Below are 20,491 nucleotides of genomic sequence, written 5' to 3'. Positions count from 1 at the left end.
ATTTTCTTAGTTTTCGACATTCCGCAGCTGTCTGTCTGTCTGATTGTACGTATCCCAGCTAGTCTGGCACAGCGACCCTGGCCCTGTTGCTGCAAACATGAGGCTCATGGCTCATCATTGGGACCCTCGTGAGGTGGGTTGAGCACAACCAGCATTCTCCATCCACTGACTTTACATAGTGTTGGCTGGTTGACTAGTTGCTTGTGATCTTCAGTATCTCAGGCGTGCTTTGTTTAAAATAGAATGGTTGAACTAGTTCTTTCCCTTTAGCTACGGATGAGCTTGAATGGAAGCTTTTGGGAAAAAGATTCAAGGAACTTCATGACAAGCCATTCAATTATATCCCAGTATCCCAATACACTCAGTCTCCAAGTATGAACGTACATACATACACACACTAATGGAGGAAGGCTTGAACCGAACTATCTGAGTAGGCAACGTGGTACCAAAAGAAATGTCATCATGCACATCACCACCATTCAGAGTCACTGGAGTACATACTCAGCTACGGTTTCCACTGCAGCATCAATGCCTTTCTCAGCTTTTGAATATTTGTCAATGGCGTCTAATCCCAAACATCCCGAATCCTTTTAATGAAATGGCGTCGCATTGCTCCTGGTGTCGTTCATTCCTCAAAATCCTGGATGGAGCAAGCAGCAAGTTCTTGCTTGCTTGCTTGCTTGCCACAATCTGTAGAAGGGAGCTTATCTTAACTAGATTGCCTACAAACAGATGAGGCAGATGTGAGTGGATGGATGTATGTACGTGTGTGTGTGTGTGTGTGTGTGTGTGTGTTGAACGATTTTCAACTAACAAGCCTTGTCCTTGCCCCTCCCCCCCCCTTCCTATCGCTCGGCTCGTTCTAGACTACCTAATATATGCCTCGTTTGATCCACATGAGAGATGTACACGTACGTTCAACTCGGACAAAGTTGGCATTAGTCGTATTTTTACATCTGCTCCCAAGCCCCAACCAAACCCTCCAATGATGGTACAATATGTAAGACCCACGAATAAAAAGCCATTTGAAACACAAAACTAATGAATCGACATCTAGTAAAAGCCAATCGAAACGAAGCCAGAAGATATGGAAAAGTTAATATTTGGACACCTTGAGAGCTGAATGAAGTGATCCGGGCACGGAAATAGCCAATTTCTTCGTTCTCCCTCCGGCATTTTTCTTCAACTCGACGCCAAATCTCCAGTTCGAGGGTCTCCATTAGAAAAAAAGAACCGAAATGACCTCTTCCTCCCATGGCACCTATATTTTCCAGATTTTCAACAGTTTTTAGTAAACTTTTTAAAGTTTGCCATGGGAATCTGAAATTGTTTAAGTGCCAGCTCATTTTTCCTCTCACAGCCGACGAGTCGTTGGAAAATTATTGATGAATCTGGGGGGTTTGAAGGAAATCACATTGGCGATGAATGATAATGAGGGCATTTGACCTTTTGGTAGGAACTTCCAAAACTCCGAGAAGCTAGCGAGCGACCTCTAATCAACCCGAGGTTTTTCACGAAATATCAGCATTTTTCCAACCTTTACTCTCCAACCAGATATGGTCGAATGTTTTTTTAACCACTCAACAACTTTTTGTAGTCCATTCATTCAATGCAATACAATTGCCCTGGTTCTTCGCATGATCAGATATGGAAGCTTAACATGCAGATCGGAGAAGGATGGGGGAAACGATCAGGTTTAAAGACCTTGCTTGTCTTGCCTCCACTCGACTTCATTCAGTGAGCGCTAATCAGAATCAGAAGCTCATAATTATTAATTGATTTTCATGAATGCTGTTCGAATTTTGACCATGAAAATTGATGGCCACTCCGACTTCCTCATTTTCTCTTATCTAGTTGAGCGAGCTCTTTGTTATTAGAGTTTTGATCCACTGTACTTTGAGATGAAGTGGAGCCTCTCGTTTCTAGGTGAGTGACCCGAATTGGTCACTATAATAACCAAGTTTTTTTTTTCATTTTCGTTATGATATGAGGTAAGCCAATTAAATTTAGATAATTTTGCCCAATTATTTCTTGATGAAGACAAAATCTGAAGATAATTTCATGCCCTCTAGAGAGAGAGAGACCGAGAGCGTCAAAGATCCTACCAAAAAAGTTGGGAGCCATAATTGCCAAGACGTGACAATTGTCACTCTCTGAACCTCATTCGCCCAAATTTGTGAACCCCACTCTCAAATCATTTCTGGATGCAAACCTTTACCCTGGTTGGACTCCTGGCACGTTCTACCAAATGTTACTCAGTCAACGGAACCTTTGCTCCAATGAAAGATCGAGATTGAGCCCCTCGTCCCAGTTAGATTTAAAGACATTCTCTTGAACATGTCCACAAATATAGTCGCCGCCATCATCATCATCATCTCATTCAACTCACTCGAGACGGCTGCACATGTGTTTTTTTTTTACCTCTGACCCGTGTGCGGAGAGCTTAGGGGGAGACAATTTCCAATTTGAGATGATCGGAGCGACCTCCTACCAAGCCCGTAGTTGACAACCCGTTTGGCTGGAAACGGGCCCAATAAAAACGATGGGAGGTCTCTTTTTCATTCCAGTCTACGGTCTTAAACATATCATCATTGGGTTAGAAAGACTCTCGAAAATGAGACCGTCCATCGCCTTTGGTTCACGGTGCTTACCTACATACACGAGTACGAGTACATGCGAGTACGTACAAGTTCGTTCTGTGGATTGAGAACATGCTCTAAAATGGCAATAAAATCGTTTCCACCAGATTAGAGAGCAAAAAACGCGTGGAGGTTGTCGTATGCATAAACCGTTTATCTTTTAGTATATGACACTCTTAAATGTCAAATCGGAATTTACTTAATAAGAGCCGGGTCGTCTGTTTTATTGGCCCCTTTTAATCCTGCTCGAACTACCATCAACAACCGAGGGTACAACTCAAAGAGTCATTCCACTCATCACCTTCTTTCGACCCTTTCTTGAGGAGCGACAACCGGCGTCTCGAATGCTTCTTGTTCCTTGAGCACATTACCCCCCTGACTCAACAACCACTCGCTCACACTCGCACGTAGTCGCATTTAGGAGGGGTTATTGCATTGGCCCAGGACATCGGGGGCTTTGGCATCAGGAACGGCACTCAAGAACAGGTTAATAATATCGTGCGGTGCAGTTACTTGAGACATTTAAATGAGCTCGACTTCCTTGGAAGAAGGATATCCACTCAAATGGAGGGATTTAAACTGGGTTGGTCTGGCCAGGTGGGCCCATGGAATGGTAATGCGATCTTGCACTGGATCAGTCTGACGATGTGAAGGTGGTAATAGAATGCATTTGATGGATCTTGACCATTGGAAGGAATGATATCGTGGACACGAGAAATGCACGTTACGTCGCATGAGGTGCATAATGAATCTTCATGCTCATATTTCCGAACGCGATCCGACTGGTGTTCGCTTGGTCACATATCCATAGATCTCTCTTTCTCTGGCTTTATAGGCATTTCTTTTGCAGACGAGCAGCTATTCAGTCGATCGATTTCGATTCAGCCATGGTGGTCTTTGGAGGTTGAAGGTTCCTTGCACAAGATAGATGGTGGGGGACTCCACGTGGTTGTTGAGATGTTTCCAGCTGTGTGGGATTATTATTCCCATACTTTTTGCTCATCTCTCAATCAAGATTACGTTTGTGCAAAAAAAGTGCTCGCAATTTGCAAGTCCGTTCGTTCGTTCGTTTTGGTGAGCACTTTGGCATTTAGAGGCCCCGGAAAGATCGCTCGGGAAATATCGTGTCCCTCCTATTCCTTCTTCATCTTGATCGGACTAACATGCATGCCCAACATATTGGGTCACTTTAAAAAAGGTTTAAACTCGTTGTCGGTCATTGATCCGTCTTCGTCAACATTCCAAAGCCTCTCTCCACAAATGTCGTGGCCATGAAAATCGCCCAAGACGGATAAAAAGAAGCCCCAAAACTCGACCTGACAACAAAAACAACGGGCAATGCAGCAATTTTACATCCCCCACAACTTTTCTCAGGGTATACATTGAGTCGAACTGGTCTTAAATGGTCCCGAATGTGGATGGATGGAAGGTTGGTTGGTTGGTTGGTTCGCTGGTTTACTCGCTGGTTTACTGACTGGCTTGCTGACTTGCTCGCTTGCTTGCTAGCTTGGCCTGATGAGCTGACTCTTGTGAGTCTTGTCGTATCATCAACATCAGACCGACGGCCTATTCCCACTTGTTGCTGCTCCTGATGTTGATAGTGGTGGTAGTGTTGTTGTTGTTGTCGAAGAGGAAAAAACCGCCCCAGGCTCCCGCCAAAAATCTCCTTGATGACTTCTTGCCTCCTTCGGGTTCATGGTCTGATAGTTCAAGCACCTTTACCTACTACATGATTGCCTCCCATCACGGCCCAACCAACTCTCGGAAAGGCACAAAACGGACGGATGATGGTAAAGAAGGCCTTCGAAAACGGAGCGACGCCAAATCAGCCAACGGCAGTGGCAAACCATTCCTCGTCAGTCAGCAACATGTTGTGGATCAAAGGGATTCTTTAATAGGGCCTGTTGTTGGTCGCAGTCGAATGGGCATTCCAGAGACACTGAGCGAAATTTGTTGAACATTTCAGTACAGATCATCAGAGCTTGGTAGATAACGCTGCATTGAATAGTCCCATCACATGACCCACTTTGTTTTTATCCCATTCATCTTCACAGAGTATATATAATAGTAACGAGAGACGTATACATATAACGGAAATCTCATTTGTTTGGAGGTGTGTGCTGATTTTTTGTCAGTGCATCGATTTGGCCAGAGCGTGGGATATTTTAAGGGTCTTTACACTTTCAATGCCAAACCATGACTGAGAAAGATCGCTGTAGCGGATGCCTAGCAGAGAACTTGAGGCACTGTCTCTATCTCCACCTCCTCCTCCTCCTCCGTCTTCTTCGTCTTCATGGCTTCTAACTGATCTATCTCCTATGGACATTCTTGAGCCCTCGTGAACGTCAATGCACTCTGATTCAAGGAATGCCACCCTCACAGAATCTCATACAAAAAACACATTCAAAGCAGAGGAAGTGACAAATCCATGAGACAATCATCCTGTGCCAACCAAATTATTTATGAGAACGCCGCCACATCATTATACACACATACGAGGGGTGATATCTGTTTACAGCAGGCAATTAATGTCAATGGCCGATCAAAGCATATCGAGAAAAAAAATCAAAATAAACCCGAGCCCCACATAAATTCAGCCTCACTTTGGGATGCACGTACCTGAATCGTATGCTTAGATCACAATAACTTTAAATCTGCATTGACATCCAGACGAGAGGTCAACTCCATAGTGGATTGAGAAATGCCAGGAAGACCCCAGGAATCGGGCCAGATAGCCATATTATTCGAGATTTCGGTGCTCTCGGCGCTGTTGGTGGCAAAGGTGTCTCAACTCTTTCAGATTTAGGTCTCCCTTGAACATTGGGCTCATGTCAACCTCAGGCTCTCGGCGGGGGTGAAGGCTCCGGCATCTTGCCTACAATTTACACACTCCAACCCACGTCAGTACACACGAGTACACATCTCCAGGAACGAAATATCATTGTAGGATCGGAATTATGAACAGGAGAGTATGGGACCGAATCAGATACACTGTGGCCGTCACTTATGTCGATCCTCTTGGAAGCTTGGTAGTTGTCTGGACTGGCAAATGCAATGGTTGGCCTCGGATGACCCTGCAAATCAAATGCATTTCCAAATCTCCGCTGCGTAGCGAATGCATTTTTGAACTAAGGAGGGACGAAGAAGTGCCTTGTTAATTTCTTCCAACATGCCCCCAAATTTATGGATGGGGCTTCACTCATCAGTCAGTGGACGAGGGATTTGTTTCCAATCAACTCTTTTTTCGAAACGTTGCTCTTTATTTTGGCGAAGGATGAATGATGATAATAATAATAATGATAATTATCCAATGTTGCAAGTTACGATTTGTGATCAACAAATTGGCACGGGAACCCACGGGAATACGTTGCATCATGCTCGAGATCAGGCCAAGTCCAATTCGTGTGTGATTGATCTCCACAGATCTGGGTGATTATAACGATGAAGCTGAGGAAGAAGTTGACGTGGTCGGAGTGGCAGTTGGCTACTTCACATGGTGGTGAACAGGCCATTATTAGTTTATGGCCTTACTTATTCATCCCTAAGATCGGGGATTAATCCAATCTAGATCAAGCAAAAACTTGATCCAACCAGATGATAGAGTTGTCCAAAATGTGGGGGCTCGAGATGGATTCGGTGGATAGACGAAGGGTTTGAGGCGAGCTTGAAGGCCCCAGACAGGGATTCTTGACCAAGGAAGTCGAACAAAAACTGCCCTAATCATTTCAATTTGAAAAACACTCTCGCATTGGTTTTAAGCCCCCAGAAGTTGGCTCAAGGTTGCTATCATATGGAATTCTTCTGAGCAGTCTGAATTAGGGTGTCGCTTTTAGAACCATTGAATTAAGGTGTCAAAACATTTCTGGACTTCCAGCTCCAAGGTGGCAATTCCAATGCATGCATCCCACAAGTTCTACGGGTTGGTTTTCGGGCGACGGATCAAAAACAAGACAGACTTTGTTGGCCGTGAGCTAATCTCTGAACCAACCAAAACCCTATTGTGTTCGTAGTTCAGAGTCCCATGTGGATATAAAGCCAAGGGTGGATGGATCTATGACTTGACTAGAGAGTGAGGTTTTTACACTTTTCAACGCGATTCTTAGTGGCTGCCCAATTTGTTTGGTGAGTCCAATCAGAGCAAAAACCAGCCTCGACATTTGGATGTCTCATTCAAAGTTACACTCTCACCCAAGTGCTAAGACCGACTTGAGAAATGGGTGGATGGATGGATGGATGGATGGATGGATGGATGGATGGAAGGAAGGTTACGGGAGCAAGGTTTTTCATGCGCGTCCCATTCAGGGCGATTGCAGACAAAAACACTCCCTTGATCCACCATGACATGAGAGATAGAGGTCTTTGTAGTTCCTGGTAATTTATCCAGATTCAGATCTGAGTCCGCATTCTCGAGGCTTTGCGGAATCACGCAACCTCACATTAAATATCCTCGGAACTTTAAGACTGCTCCACTCTGTTCTCTAAGTGGCTCTGATCTACGATGACGTATGGTCTTCCTCTTTAGAAAAGATAGCACTGCCATCATTCTCATAGGGTAAGCAAGCAACAGGATCTCGCATTCCGAGCTCCAAAATCGTCACCACCCCCTCGGACAAGTCGGATCTTGGGCTGCAGAGCGATGCTCCAGCCACCGTCAGCACCGCCTTCTCATCTTCATATTGATTTATGAGCATTTTCTTGCCGTCCCTCTGGGAGATTGGCCGTGTTTGTGTGTGATTTAAATGTGTGATTGCACCGCCAGATCCATAAAGTTCTCGTTAACAATGTCGTACTCATCTATCAAAACCCCGTGTGATCCCCTTCTCCAAAGAGTTGAATGTACGTACTTGCATGCAGCATTACCAACTGACTGTACGGCTTCATTTTCTGTGGTTGACACCCGAACAGATTCACTCTGCATTCTGAATGTGTGCTCACTCGATGCTCACACTCTTCTTGGTGGACGCATGTACAAATGAAGTGTCAAACTTGGAACCTCTTGAATTCCTAGCTTATCTTACACAAATATCAAATGTCCCCATCATCTCCTGGAATGCGAAAAACACGTTCGTCAGTAGTGTCTTACCGTAACCTGTCCATTGAAGATCTCGGATCAAGGGGGGAATGGGGACACGAACCCCTTGCTTCTAGGTCTGTCGAGTCGTGATGGATATGAAATTATTTCTTGCTACCATGATGGATGAGCTTTGAACGGGGAAGAACATTCAACAAGGGATGGAAGGGAGGAAGTTTGAATAGAATTCAGAATTATGGCTCAATGGTCATCCCATACCTAGTTACCCACGGCTCAGGCAATAAAGAGATAAACTTGTCCAGTGATAAATTTTCTCGAACATCTTTATTGGATGTAAGTTCATCAAGCCATTTTGACACCCGGATTCCTCATTTTTCCACGTTTCAAGGACATTCCTGGGATGCTCGGGAAGAATGGAGATCGTACCGCCCGGTTTGACCACCCAGGTCCATTAGAGCTTAGGCGCAATAATCTTTCCATCCCGACCGGTAAGTCGCCTGTATATCTCTCATGTGGAACGGGAAAACAAACTTCGTATAGATGATTATGGCTCACAATCCCAATTGAATCGAGCGAGTCGTCCCGCCCTTCCTTGGTCGGTTCTCACGCAAATCAAATCCGATTCGCTGTTTCGCAATCCCTTTCAATTATTTCTCCATTAATCTCTCTGTAATAACATATTCAATTAAACTTATCTGGAGGCCAAAGGACCATCCGCACAAATCCTGTTCAATTTACGTACGAGTACTCCATATACGCAAAGTCGGAATTCTGACATCCAACCCGCAGAAATCATTGGCTCAAAACCGCGAGCATGCACAACAACATCGACTGATTGGATCGGTTTGCCAGTCATAAAACATTGCCAAATTGGAAGGCTTTTGAACCGAGAGCTCAGAACTCATGCCAGTATCAGTATTTGAATACGTTCACTTTGGAGAGCTTGGTGATCTGATATGCTTTGATGCCTGACAGAGTGTGACTGAATTGAATTCAAATCCAGGATTGAATGTCAAATTAATTGTCTGACGTTTCCAGACACTTTTGACTGGCTTTGGCTCCTTCAGGGATTCCGAGCAATGTACTTACACTACATGTGTGTATGTATGTGGTACGTAATGACTACCGGACTACGTACGGTACTGCCGCAGGTAGGTGAGCATAATGCAGGGGATCGGAGGAGAAAAGGTCTGGATCATTTGTCTATTTGAGTTAAATGTGAATAGAAAGAGTTTGGATCTGTCAGAACTGTAGGTCATGCTAAATCGGTCCATCATCCACTGCGAAAAAAGAACCCCGATTAGTGTTGTCAGTTTATATGCATGGTTGTGTGTTCTGCTAGTTTGGTACACCATGAAAACGTTCATAAAAAATATTGATTGTTCCCTGAGCATTTTAAAAAGTGCCTAGTAGCCAATCGGATGAGCAATAGTTCACAAAAGTGAGTGAGTTGGTTGTTCTAAATAGGTTTTTTTCATTGGCTTCACACAGTTTTCTTGTCTAGAAATGACAAGTCATACCATTAAATGCTGCATGAAAACTAGTGCAAGTCTTGAGTCTGAGGCTTTGAATTGGTTGAAGTGGTTCCATTTCTGAGTGGCATCACAGCATGAAAGCAACCAAGTTAGAAAGAGCTACCAAACACACCTAAAAAACGACCACTCGAAACCATCGCCAGCGTTTAACTTCCCTGATTTGAGTTCATTGGCAACTGAATTGGGAGCGTGGAATCCATTCCACTTTTCTGGGTAGCACATCTTCCTCTCCTGAGGATGGTTGCGGGATGCTTGGCTCAGCTTTGGTTTGGATAATCAGTCTAAGTGTCGAATATTGGTATTTCCCACTGGGATTCCAAATCAAAAGAACCAAAGGAGAGCAGAGAGAAAGAAAGAGAAGGATGGTCTTTAACTTTAATTTAGTTGGAAGCCAATAGATCTTGAGAATCCAATTGGATGTCTTTGAGACATGAAGTCGAAGTCCGAAAGATTGTATTTTTTTTTTTTGCCTTGCACTATTGGGTGAGGTAGCTGGTTAAAGGGACGACGGCAATCTGAGGCTTTGAACCAAGTATATATGAACTGTGCCAAATCATGAGAACATCTTGTTGATGTTGAATGAGTGATTTTCTTGAGGTACTGAACGTCGACAGAAAAGCGCCAGTCAAGGTTATGTGGTTGTTCATTTTGGAGTGGGAATAATTTGAGCTCATAAAAATAGTGCCAGTGAGTGGCCTGGATGAGCTCAATAAAGAAGCATTGGAAAAAGAGCCCCCTTGAAATGGGCAGTCAGTAGATTAAGGCATATATTCTCAACAACCTATCATCATCATGGCATGAAGTAATAAATGGCAGAGCGTGAATGGTTTGTGGGCAACGCAGTCCGGCAAACACAGTTTCACCTTTGTCGATTTGTTCGTAATTGCCTTCCGGGTACTGATTATTATTCACTGTCTTGGACAAAAACAAGCCTTATGCACTCGATGTGACACTTTCTCTCCCTCCCTCCAAGATCTAAAGCCTTTCAGACGATTCAAGGAATCATTAAAATCCCATTTGAATGCTACTGAGAATCTGAGAAGAATTGAATCTCAAGTGGACATTACATTGTTAATAAATGAGTGTTACCATACCTCAAACAACAAAGTCTCAGAGTGTCTAATTAGATCATGGGGTTCTCAGCCATCCTCCACCAGAAAAAGAACCCCGGTGGGAAAATTGGCCCAGACTTCTTCTCCTCTGAAGCCTTAAGTGAATATCTTGACAAATTGCCAAAATTGCTTGGATTTATCAATCGGCCCAGACAATAACGCCATTATGTGCCGACGACCGCTCCATAACCCCACCCAACCACATACCGGGGAGCTCGGATCCTCTCAATTTCTTTCCCAGGTCAAGTAAGTGTTGAGATGATATCACTTGACGAGAAATCATTTGCCTGAAAAATCGCTCACAATTAACTCATGTTTGGGAGATAATAACTCTTGGAAATGCTGATAAATGGCCGGGACATACTCGAAGAACTCATTTAACGGCTTGGCCCATATTCGGTAATTATACATACTCGTGCATGTTGGCCATCGTTCAATACATCTCCAAAATTAGTCCAAAATTGCAGCCTTCAGCGCAGAATGCACTTTGAAGCAGAGTTTCGCATGTAATCACTTGTGACCTTTCTAGCCTCATGTGAGCTTTCTTGGGATCTCGTGGAAATGTCACGAAATATTGCTCTATTATCCAGCCTTTTGGAAACAACTGTTTCACGCGTACTTCTCGTGGAATGAGCCAATTTCTTGCCGGGATGTCGTTCCGTCGCCCAAATTCTATCCATATTTAATCCAAGCGTATCAAAAACAGGGTTGCCATCTTTTTTTATACCTACCTTTTTATTCGCCCTTAAACAGTTTATGATCGTGAGGACCGATGCGTGTCAGGCATAAAACGTTTCATGACATACCCGGACATGTCACAAATGAGGCGTCGTAAGTCTCAATAGAGTTCCCTTTTCGCACTGTTTGGCCTTCTAATTATGAACCATAAATTTGGCATCTTGAAAAAAAAGATGGGTCCCCTGCGGACAGGAAGAAAGGCAATTCTGATTTAGACACAAGACAAGGAAAGCCCGTTTGGGATGCAAATTTCGCACATTTAAATCCGTTCAAAGGTCAGAGAGGAGTCTAAATTCTCACGACTGACTCCTAAAGCTCATGCCCCAGCATCTTTCTTTGCCCCTTCTCTTTTTTTATCTCAAGGATCTGGGCAGTCCTTTACTGGGATGTTTACGACCCGTTCTTAGTTAGTCTGGCCAGGAAAGTGTGGACATGATGGACAATCATGTGAAAGATGTCATCGAGCTGTGATCATCGAATCCTTCTTTTAACCTAGGTGGAATGTCAATTGCATTGTAAGCGCACGGATGGAACACTCACACAGGTAAAAGGACCGGATTGGTCTGGGTTGGCGTTGGTATGGGTTGTGATATTTCACCAATATGTTCCTCGCTAGAGATTAAGATCAACCGCATGGAGGCTTCAATGTTCTCATAGGAAGATGTTGGTCATAGTAAGGTGAATTTTGAGAAAGAATTCTTAACCTCTAACCCTTTGTTCTGATTGCCAACAGCCCATCGTCTCACCCAGTTAAACTGGATAGACTCTGCGGCATCGTCTTCGTCGTCATCATCATCATCTTTTTCGTCCCAGAACTCGTTCACCAAGAGACGCCATGAGCTCCATTCAAGCTCTAAAATAATGAATGAGATCCTGCCTAATTTCGGGGAGTGTTTTAACACTACGCAAAAAAGGGGTTTCCTGTGTTGGTTATTGGCACCCAGAGGGCAGTATTACCCGCTTGTTTAGAATGCATTGTCGATCGTCTTGGCCATTCAATGTCCAGGCACATCATTCGAGATCTTCTTCCAATGATACTTCAAGGAATTGCACATTGTCCGAAATGCATGCTGCATAGCCTCCATATTTTCCGCTTCTCTTGATTAGAGACCGTTGGTAGATTTTTGCTGAAAAGCCATTCCGCTTATTGGCGGCCAGTTGAATGGATCTGATTTCCTGCTTGCCTATATTGGTCCATTAGCTTTTCGATCTGAATGAAGCAACAGGCGAGCGCCTCGCTCAGGCTCTCAAAGCATCCAGAATGTACGGTTTGGAAGAAGAGTCTGCACCGTCCGCTCATTGATATATTTATGGGAATTCGCACTCAATGAAAATCCATTCTACCGGGGGAGATTTTCTTCGGTGATAATAAAGTCTTCAAGAATCCCATGAGTGGAACAACTATTAAGGGCCCCCAAGCTTATATAGGAACACAATTCATTTTGGCTGTTTGAAAATTTCTTAGCTCATAACACCAATTGCAGAGGGAATAGTGTACCACTAGCCATCGGATGTCTGTGAGCTCTGCTTTTTTAACTTTTATAAAACTTGATTGAACGGTTACAATGTACATGTATCTTGAGAACCCTGAGGCTTTTGAGAGCAGAGCGGCGGGATGAGGGGACTCTGAAAGGGCCGTTAATGTGTGGAACCCCGTGGGTTAGTGGGACTTTGCCATTATTAGGTCGGTAATGATGCAGATGAGATGAGCTTGGGGTATCATCGCTCTATGGATTAGGTTATTCCATTGAAACATGAATTTGATACCTTCGCGAGGTATTTTTCTTCGACACTCTCCGATACAAATTGAACCTAACGGTGGTTGAAACTTTTCCGAGAATGGCTCTTAATTGGCTTGGAGTGAAGTCTGGCAGTTTTGTCCATTGCTCTGTGTAAGTGAATGGCTTTGGATGTGCCCTTTAAACGCTGAGAAAGAAGAGGTCAACCAACATTTTGCGAACACAAGTGCTTTTTAGCATAGACGACCTGCTTGCCCTCATGGGTTGGAGCTCTCTTTGATGGCTTTATTTCCAAACTCACCACAGCCACTTTGTACAGATTAACTCTTTGAAATGCGCGATTTTCCGCTCTAGTGGACAAAGTCACAACAAGGTTCACTACGAAAAGGTAATCCCCATATGGAACTCCTGATTGGCTCTTATTAAGGCAATTAGAAAGATTGAAAGAAGACATACGTCTTAATGCTTAGGAGGCCTTCGAATTGTAGGCTCGATTCTAAAATGGTAAAATTGACTCGGAAGAAAACCTCCTGTTGTGTTTTGATAGTGGAAAGGTGAAGGTTCTGGTGAGCTGCTCAACCATTTACAGACCAAAATCACCTCCAATTACCTATGCACAGTCTTTAAATGGTTGGAAATGCTTGAAGTCTCGAAAAAAGGCAACAAATCTGTTGAAACTTTGGATTCACCAAATAGAAATACTCGATACGAATAACGCAGAGTTCGGACAGACTAGGTCCAACACAAAATCTTCGCCAATGTAGGTACAAGTAGATTTGTCGGCCCCCATTTTGCGGTTTTTGGAAGCTGAGAGTTAATCCTGATCTGAATGCGCTCTTATTACCTTATGGCCCCCGTTAACCGACTCCCAACTCACTACCTCGGGTTTGCTCTTTTGACTCTGCTCGTAAAAGGTAATTTCACTTTTTTCGTCACTTTTTCACTGATGGGAACCACTGTCTTCCTTCAGCCTTTTATGACTGGCGTGGTCAACCAGCCATCTGTGCTCTCGTTATGTATTTCCACAGCAGAGTATTCCCAAGACAATGTCTCCTCCGGGCGAGAAACCTCACTCTCAATGCTCGATTCTCACAATCATCATCGCTCCGAATGTCCCTGGAAAGACCTTTTCTTGCAGGCACTAAACTGACTGAGCGACTGGCTTCTTTGGCTTTGGCTTTGGCTTTCGGGAGTGATTGGCGTGTTTGTTCGCAGATCATGGGCTAGCAGCAAGATTTGCGTCTCTTAAACGAAAACTAATTGAAAACAGGGTGAACCATCATGAATATGTAAGAAGGAGCTACTCTGTCCAACCAGGCACAACCACTCGCGCCAGCCAACACCTCTGAGGCCGGCTCATAACCAACCACATTGACAAATGCCCTGAGAACCGGGGTTCGAAAATGAGGCTGGCTCCCTTTTGGGAGATACCCTGGTGATTAACAAGATATATCATGTTAGCCCGTCGCCTCGTTCACCTTGGACCTTATGGATGGACTATCGCCTCCTTCTTGTCTGCTTGGCTCGATTCTTTAAACAAATGATTTGTTTATTTATTGGCATGCATTCCTTATGTGGTTTTGGACCCGGTTCCTATTTAGGGGAAAATCATTTTTCTCTCCCTTGAAAATCATTTGAGCAATGGTCGGGTGAAGGGAGCTTTGAGAGATGAGACCCTCGAGAAGATCGAGAAGGATGCTGACTGAAGAGTGTGAAGGGAAGGGTACGAACGAAAAAAAAGGAGAGGCTCGAACTAGCGATAGAGTGCAAACGACGATCCATCTCGTTCGTTCGTTCGCCCGATTTTCCACTAAAATTTCAATTCAATTTGAATCCGTTGATGGCCAAAATGCATGGTGGTGCAAAAATACAGTTTATGACAATACTTATACCTTGGCTTCATGACAGAGGGCAAAAGCCAAAGCTGAGTGAGGGCTTTTATATTGCCTTTATGATTTTACCGTTCGCGAACTTGATTCTGATCTATTTTACGAGGTTGGTTCTCCAAGAAAAAAAAATCCCATTTCCATGCGGTTGACGACGATGGTGCACACACACAGACACACACTGTACTACTGATGAGTAGTAGTGTAGTATTGGTGCCCTTGGCTCGAGTGCCGCTTTCTCAACGACAGGAAAGGAATTTAGCGAATTCCTTTGACTTCCACATGTAAATGAGCCCTTCAATCTTCAAATAGTGGGGACGACTAACATCATACTTGTTGCCCGAGCTCAATCAAAGAGGGTTTTACGGGGCGGAGGAGATTTCAATGTGAGGTATTTCGGGTTCCTCTGACACCACGGTGCAGGGTTATTTTGGATCCGTAATGATGATGAGAATTTCTCGTTGCTCAAGACCCTTGCAGTGATGAGTTAGATATGAATAAAGCCGGGAGGTGAGTGGAGAAGGGAGAACCATATCAAAACCCATTAGATCGCATTCTCAACCCATTTTGAACTCTATCTCATGTTCATTCATCATAAGACACTCCCCCTGCTGCCTGCTCGATGGAACGTACGTACGAGTAGCCCCGTCTATATAGAAGATGGTTACTTGGTTGGTTGGTTGGTTGGTTGGTTGGTTGGGGGTTCGTCCGAGAAGGGCTTGAGCCATAAAGGTATGCGAGGCTGAACCCGCCGTGATATGAACTGTTTTCACGGTAATAGCAGAGCCGTTAGCACCCAAGCCCTAAAAAGCTACTTTGTGTCTAATCAACATTCAAATTTGCCACATGAGTGCTTACGTTGGTCGGGACGTTGGTACGTGCATGCACTTTACATACCAGTACATACACATGGGTACGTAGAGAATGGAGGTGTGCCTGCATAGTGGGTACGCGTATGTATCCATCCCGTAGCCCGTCGGTAGGTACGGTAGTAAGGAGAATTGAAGTCGGAACAAGAAACCCGGCCTGTGGAGGTTGTGAAAAATGAAACAAGACCTACAAAAGACCATCATGTATCATTTTTCTCTGGCAATGCACGCTGCATGATGTGTATTGGGAGGATATCGCACGGCAGTCAAGGGCGCACGGTGACTGCGAGAACAAACGAATAAATCATTGACGGGCCAAAAAAGTGGCCCGGATCTTTTTTTGCTGTGAGAAGTTAAGCCTTTGCCTATGGCTCATTTATTTACCACGCCCGTTACTTGTTCAAATTTACATCGATTAGCGATTACACATTGACAGATATGGATCGCTGGAATCTACTGTATAGTTGTTGGTGCGATTGTTGTTGGTGTTGTTGGCCGTGGTGGCAGTGATGGTGGTTTTGGTTGTGTTGGTGTGATCAGAAGATCCGAGAGCCGACAGGAATGGTATGGTTCCCAGCTATCCCTTCATAGAGGCGCACTAACTAGCGATAACTGATTGGTCGAGTTTTTAGCCGGGTGAGAGAAAAACGCACGACCATATTTCATGGCTGATATATATTCTGAAGCTTTAACAAACATTTCAAATGAGGGAATATCAGTCAATACGTTGGAAAAGGGGTTGGTTAACAAGCGAGAGGAGTAACAATGGGAAAACTAATTATTGCAATCATCGAGCTTCGTTCAAGGCATATTAGGTGTGTGTATGTGTGTGTGTGTGTGTGTGTCTGTGTCTGTGTGGATGGAGTGTACAGTACAGGTACCAATGAGCATGGACGGGGTTTGGAAGACATTGGGAAAGTGATTGGAAAAAAGAAACTTGATGGCGCTCACCACTCAAATTAAGGGGCATGATGGCTCAAGTGATCCATATGAGTAGCCATACTGTTTGCCCGTTCCCAAAGTACCGCAAGCAATGTCAACCAGATCTTGAATGAGCTCAAAGTCATCATCCTCCGCGTTGGGATCAGGCACATCTTGATTTCCATTATTCATTGAAAGACTAGAGGCTTGTTGTTGCATTTGGAGTTGAAACTGATCCGGGGACGGGTAAGAAGATCGTACTTGGTCCAATCCGTGATAGTTGTCATAGGTCAGCTGAGGATCAACCGACGAGTCACAGGCTGGCCAAGACTGGTTGTGATAGTAAGTCATTGGGGTTCCATACTGGTCGTAGCCCATTGAGTATTGGCCATGGAATTGCGGCGTTTCCATTGGAGAGGTGTAGACACTCTGATAGCAATCTTGGTGGGTCTCCTGATAGAACGAAGAATTGGTGCACACTGAGTCAGGAGGACTGGGCGGCAACCCGGGACTTATGGGAACACTTTGCACGGGCGACGACGAGCTGGAGCAATGAGCTGGCGATGAAGGCAGTGAGGGTCTCTGCGATGACGACGGGATCGGGACCAGAGCCACAGGTCTGTTGAAGAACTGTTTGCGAAGCTTCTCGTCGATGGTGATCCTTAAGGTGTTTCCATTGCCCGTGTTGGTCACGTCAATGGAGGCAGTGGTCACTTGGATATGTCCTGATTTGGGCTCCCCTTGCACTGAGCAATTATTGTTCGCCCCGGGTTTGGGATCACCAGTCACAGTCTTCAAAGGCTTCTTACGCGGCCGATACTTGTAATCGGGGTATTCCCGCATGTGGAGGATGCGAAGGCGCTCAGCCTCTTGAACATAAGGCTCCTTGGCCTCGTTGCTCAGGTCCTTCCAACGCTTGCCCAAAGCCTTTGACACCTCTGCGTTGTGAATGTCGGGTTGAAACTCGATGATCTTTTTCCGTTCAATGTGAGAGAAAACCATGAAGGCGTTCATTGGGCGCTTGACGTGATTGGGCGAGTGTTTCTTCGTCTGGAACAGCATTTTGGGGAAAGAATTTTGGTTAGTATGAATCGGCAAAGATTGAGTGCTCGAGCAATGAAGTTATGATATCTCCTCATCTGCCAGCAACTGATGCTCTATCCTCTGGGGGATTGTTTAGATCTCTACAGAAATGCTCTCGAGGCAATTTACGGACCGAATTTCACCCAAAGCGCTCTTGGCCGAATACCAAATAGAACCCGCCTTTCTTCCCGACCATCACCACCATCATCTTGGCATTTGTTCGAGCTAACGAGAGAATATTAAGCTGTCACAACGAGCAAATTTGGCCAAAGGGGCAAGAAATGGGCTCAAATTTTCAGGGCAAACCTGTCAGGAGAGGAAAATATTGATTTCTGAAGTGAGAAATTTCCTCGCGTTGTGCCTCGCTGGCCAAAGGAATTGAGGGTTGATCACTCAATGCCATGACATCACATCAAATGAATTCAAAATGAGGAGAAACATGAAAATAACAGTTCACGTCTTTTTGATGCTGCCAAGGAATTGGTGGCTAGGATTTCACGCGGTCCCTTCTAACTGTTCATTTGAAACGAAGAGTCAATTTTTGACCGAAACATTAAAAATCAATTTTTTCTCTATGGTTCCTAAATAAAAAGTCCAAGGGTTGCATGTGGTCCAATCCAAAACTGAAATTCAACTCCTTGCCATTGGTATTAAGAATTAACATACCATTTGCTTCAATTTCAAGGATTTGCTTTCACTTCCATCAACCAGGACTGACAGACATGTGACCGGAAATTCCTACAGTTGAAGGCCTGACATTGTCAACAACAACCTGATGATCGGACTTACCTGTGTAGCATCGGAATATGGTGTCTTGGATTTTCTGTCCACGTTCAAGCTCGGGAAGAGCGCCTTGTCTCGCTTGTCTTTCAATTTATCAAGCAAGGCCGTGTTGGCCTCTTCATCAAAGAGGACCGAGGTTTGATAGTAGACCATGGTTAGCCGCCGGGTTGTCCACTCAGTGAATTCTGTAGTCACTCACTAATTCCAAAATAGATCAATTGTCGGGGTGTGTTTTTCCTGAGGCAGATAACCAAAGACTGACACTGCGATCTGTCTTGACTCCCTCACACTTGCATGAAAAGTCGTGATCAAGAAGATCTCCTGCCAGTCCCTGGCGAAGATTTTTAGCGACGAGGACGACGAACGAGCCCAAGAACCCGGGCGACGATCATAGATGAGGCAGCGCCAGCAGCCGCGATTCGGGAAACAAGATACCTGAGGAACAGAAATGATAATCTTGCCCACCTGTTTCCCTCAGATGATTTTCTTGTTGCGATTGACGGCCACAGGGCGACGAGAGTCAGCCAGGCGGAGAGAGCATCATCGTAGATTTCATTGCTCTCGTACATGGGTGGAACCCCCTCTGTTTGAGGGTTCTTACCCCTGTAAAGTGTGGCTCGGGGCGTTTGGGAGAGTTGGGATTGAGATGGGGTAAGAATTTGGATGTGGATAAGGAGCTTTAAAGTCTCGAAGCTTTCTGCATTGGCATTGACGGAGCCCGAACGAGCGAGGAAGGAGGCGATATCGACGACGGAAGAAAACACAAGCGTCATGACTCGTTCTTCACCCGTTCACGCGAGGCTCGGCGAACGAGTTGAAGGGATCGGAGGAATCGGTGAAATGGCGTCTCATTCGCCGTTTGATCGGAATCCGAGGAACTATCACGTACGAACGACGTAGTACGTACGTTTTCAAAAGGGTGAGTTGTTTGGTTGGCTTGTCGAGTGAGTTCGAAAGAGGATTGAGATGTGCCAGAATGGTTCTCAGATGCCATGATAGCCGCAATTTAGACCCATTTAGTATCAAATTATTTGCTTCTCCGCAACTGATGTTGTTGGCCCTCAATTTAGAGAATACCTTTTTTTGTGGCCATCAACAGACAGATTGGTGTGGAAATGCATACTGTCATTAGTAAGGCCAGTATCAAGCAGCCCCACCTTCCATGGACGGATCACTCATTTTCAATCTCATTTTCATATTCACGGCATGCCTCAAGGGACGATCTTTGAGTTGCGAGTAACAAGATGCGCTCCCAGATGACGAGTCAGTCATGTTTCTTATCAGTTTACGGTATGAACTTACTTACTTCTTGATCACTACCACACTAGATGAAGCAAGGGAAGCTAACCGTGTTTTGATTGGATCTGATTTGAGAAACGTCTACATAACTTGAGCAATCAATCACCAAAAACTATAGGGCCGAGCTCAACCACAAGTCCGCAATTCACTATCCTGTTCGGCCATGTGGTGATCACCAATGAAATGGAATAAAATGAGTGTTATTGGAAATGTAAGTGATCATTATCAATTTCCTTCCAGATTTCAATTCATTCAATCGAAGCAATCCACCCACATTTTTCAAATCGCCCGCTCAAAGCTTTCAAACATCAAGTACGATGAACAAATAACAACAACAACTGCAACTAGAACATGTCTGGCCAGTGTGACCCATTTCAAACCAAATTGCCTTCACTAACTGCCACATAAATAGATAAGTAGATCAGGAGGAGTCCAAGGGTGCTTGGGCAGGTGGTATTTGTTGGAATATCCAAGTACAATGGGCACTTTTTCCTACTTTGAAGGAGGGAAAACAAACAAGTCATCCTTTATTATGGAAGACAAGCTATGAATGGATTCAGAATCAAAACTGACAGAGCCAGGAGCTGGCAAAAACGTCTAGCCACCCGTTCAGCCGACCAAAGCAGACTCAAGTTTCATTCATTCCAAGATGTATTGGATTTATTTGTCTCCAGAGGACAACTCGCTCTATACTATAACCTAGGTGCCGTAAGAAAATACAAGTAGCGTTGAGTTGAACCGAGTTCCGGTGACTATTGTGGTGGATCTAGTAGGTGTATAATCCACTGAGGAGTATGGACCATCACGACATTCCTCGTCTTGAAGGGATGCTAGTCTTCCAGGTTTGATCTGATT

The 20,491-nt window shown here is 44.6% G+C and overlaps 1 protein-coding gene and 1 long non-coding RNA gene across 4 annotated transcripts in view; both read right to left on the bottom strand.

Annotated features, from left to right (window-relative positions):
• Window positions 1-18,505, bottom strand: part of LOC131884958 (transcription factor sem-2-like) — a 95,215-nt gene extending 76,710 nt beyond the window's left edge. Inside the window, exons 1-2 of the mRNA XM_059232863.1 lie at window positions 18,344-18,505; window positions 16,736-17,521 (exon numbers count right to left, since the gene is read on the bottom strand). Coding sequence (XP_059088846.1) covers window positions 16,736-17,521; window positions 18,344-18,490 — 933 coding nt within the window. The 5' untranslated portion in view covers window positions 18,491-18,505. The remainder of the gene's footprint in view (window positions 1-16,735; window positions 17,522-18,343) is intronic.
• Window positions 8,422-10,988, bottom strand: LOC131884962 (uncharacterized). 3 transcript variants are annotated; one of them, XR_009373766.1, is made up of 3 exons: window positions 10,938-10,988; window positions 10,301-10,605; window positions 8,422-9,514 (listed from the first exon to the last, which is right to left on the bottom strand). It is a non-coding gene; the product is annotated as an uncharacterized LOC131884962 (long non-coding RNA). The 3 variants fall into 3 exon arrangements; XR_009373765.1 differs by having other exon boundaries at window positions 10,683-10,969; XR_009373764.1 differs by having other exon boundaries at window positions 10,732-10,968.
• Window positions 18,506-20,491: the final 1,986 nt, after the last annotated feature.

Source organism: Tigriopus californicus, chromosome 8 (genome assembly GCF_007210705.1).
Source record: "Tigriopus californicus strain San Diego chromosome 8, Tcal_SD_v2.1, whole genome shotgun sequence".
Classification (NCBI taxonomy): Eukaryota; Metazoa; Arthropoda; class Copepoda; order Harpacticoida; family Harpacticidae; genus Tigriopus; species Tigriopus californicus.
This window is presented reverse-complemented; position numbering and strand designations above follow the sequence as displayed.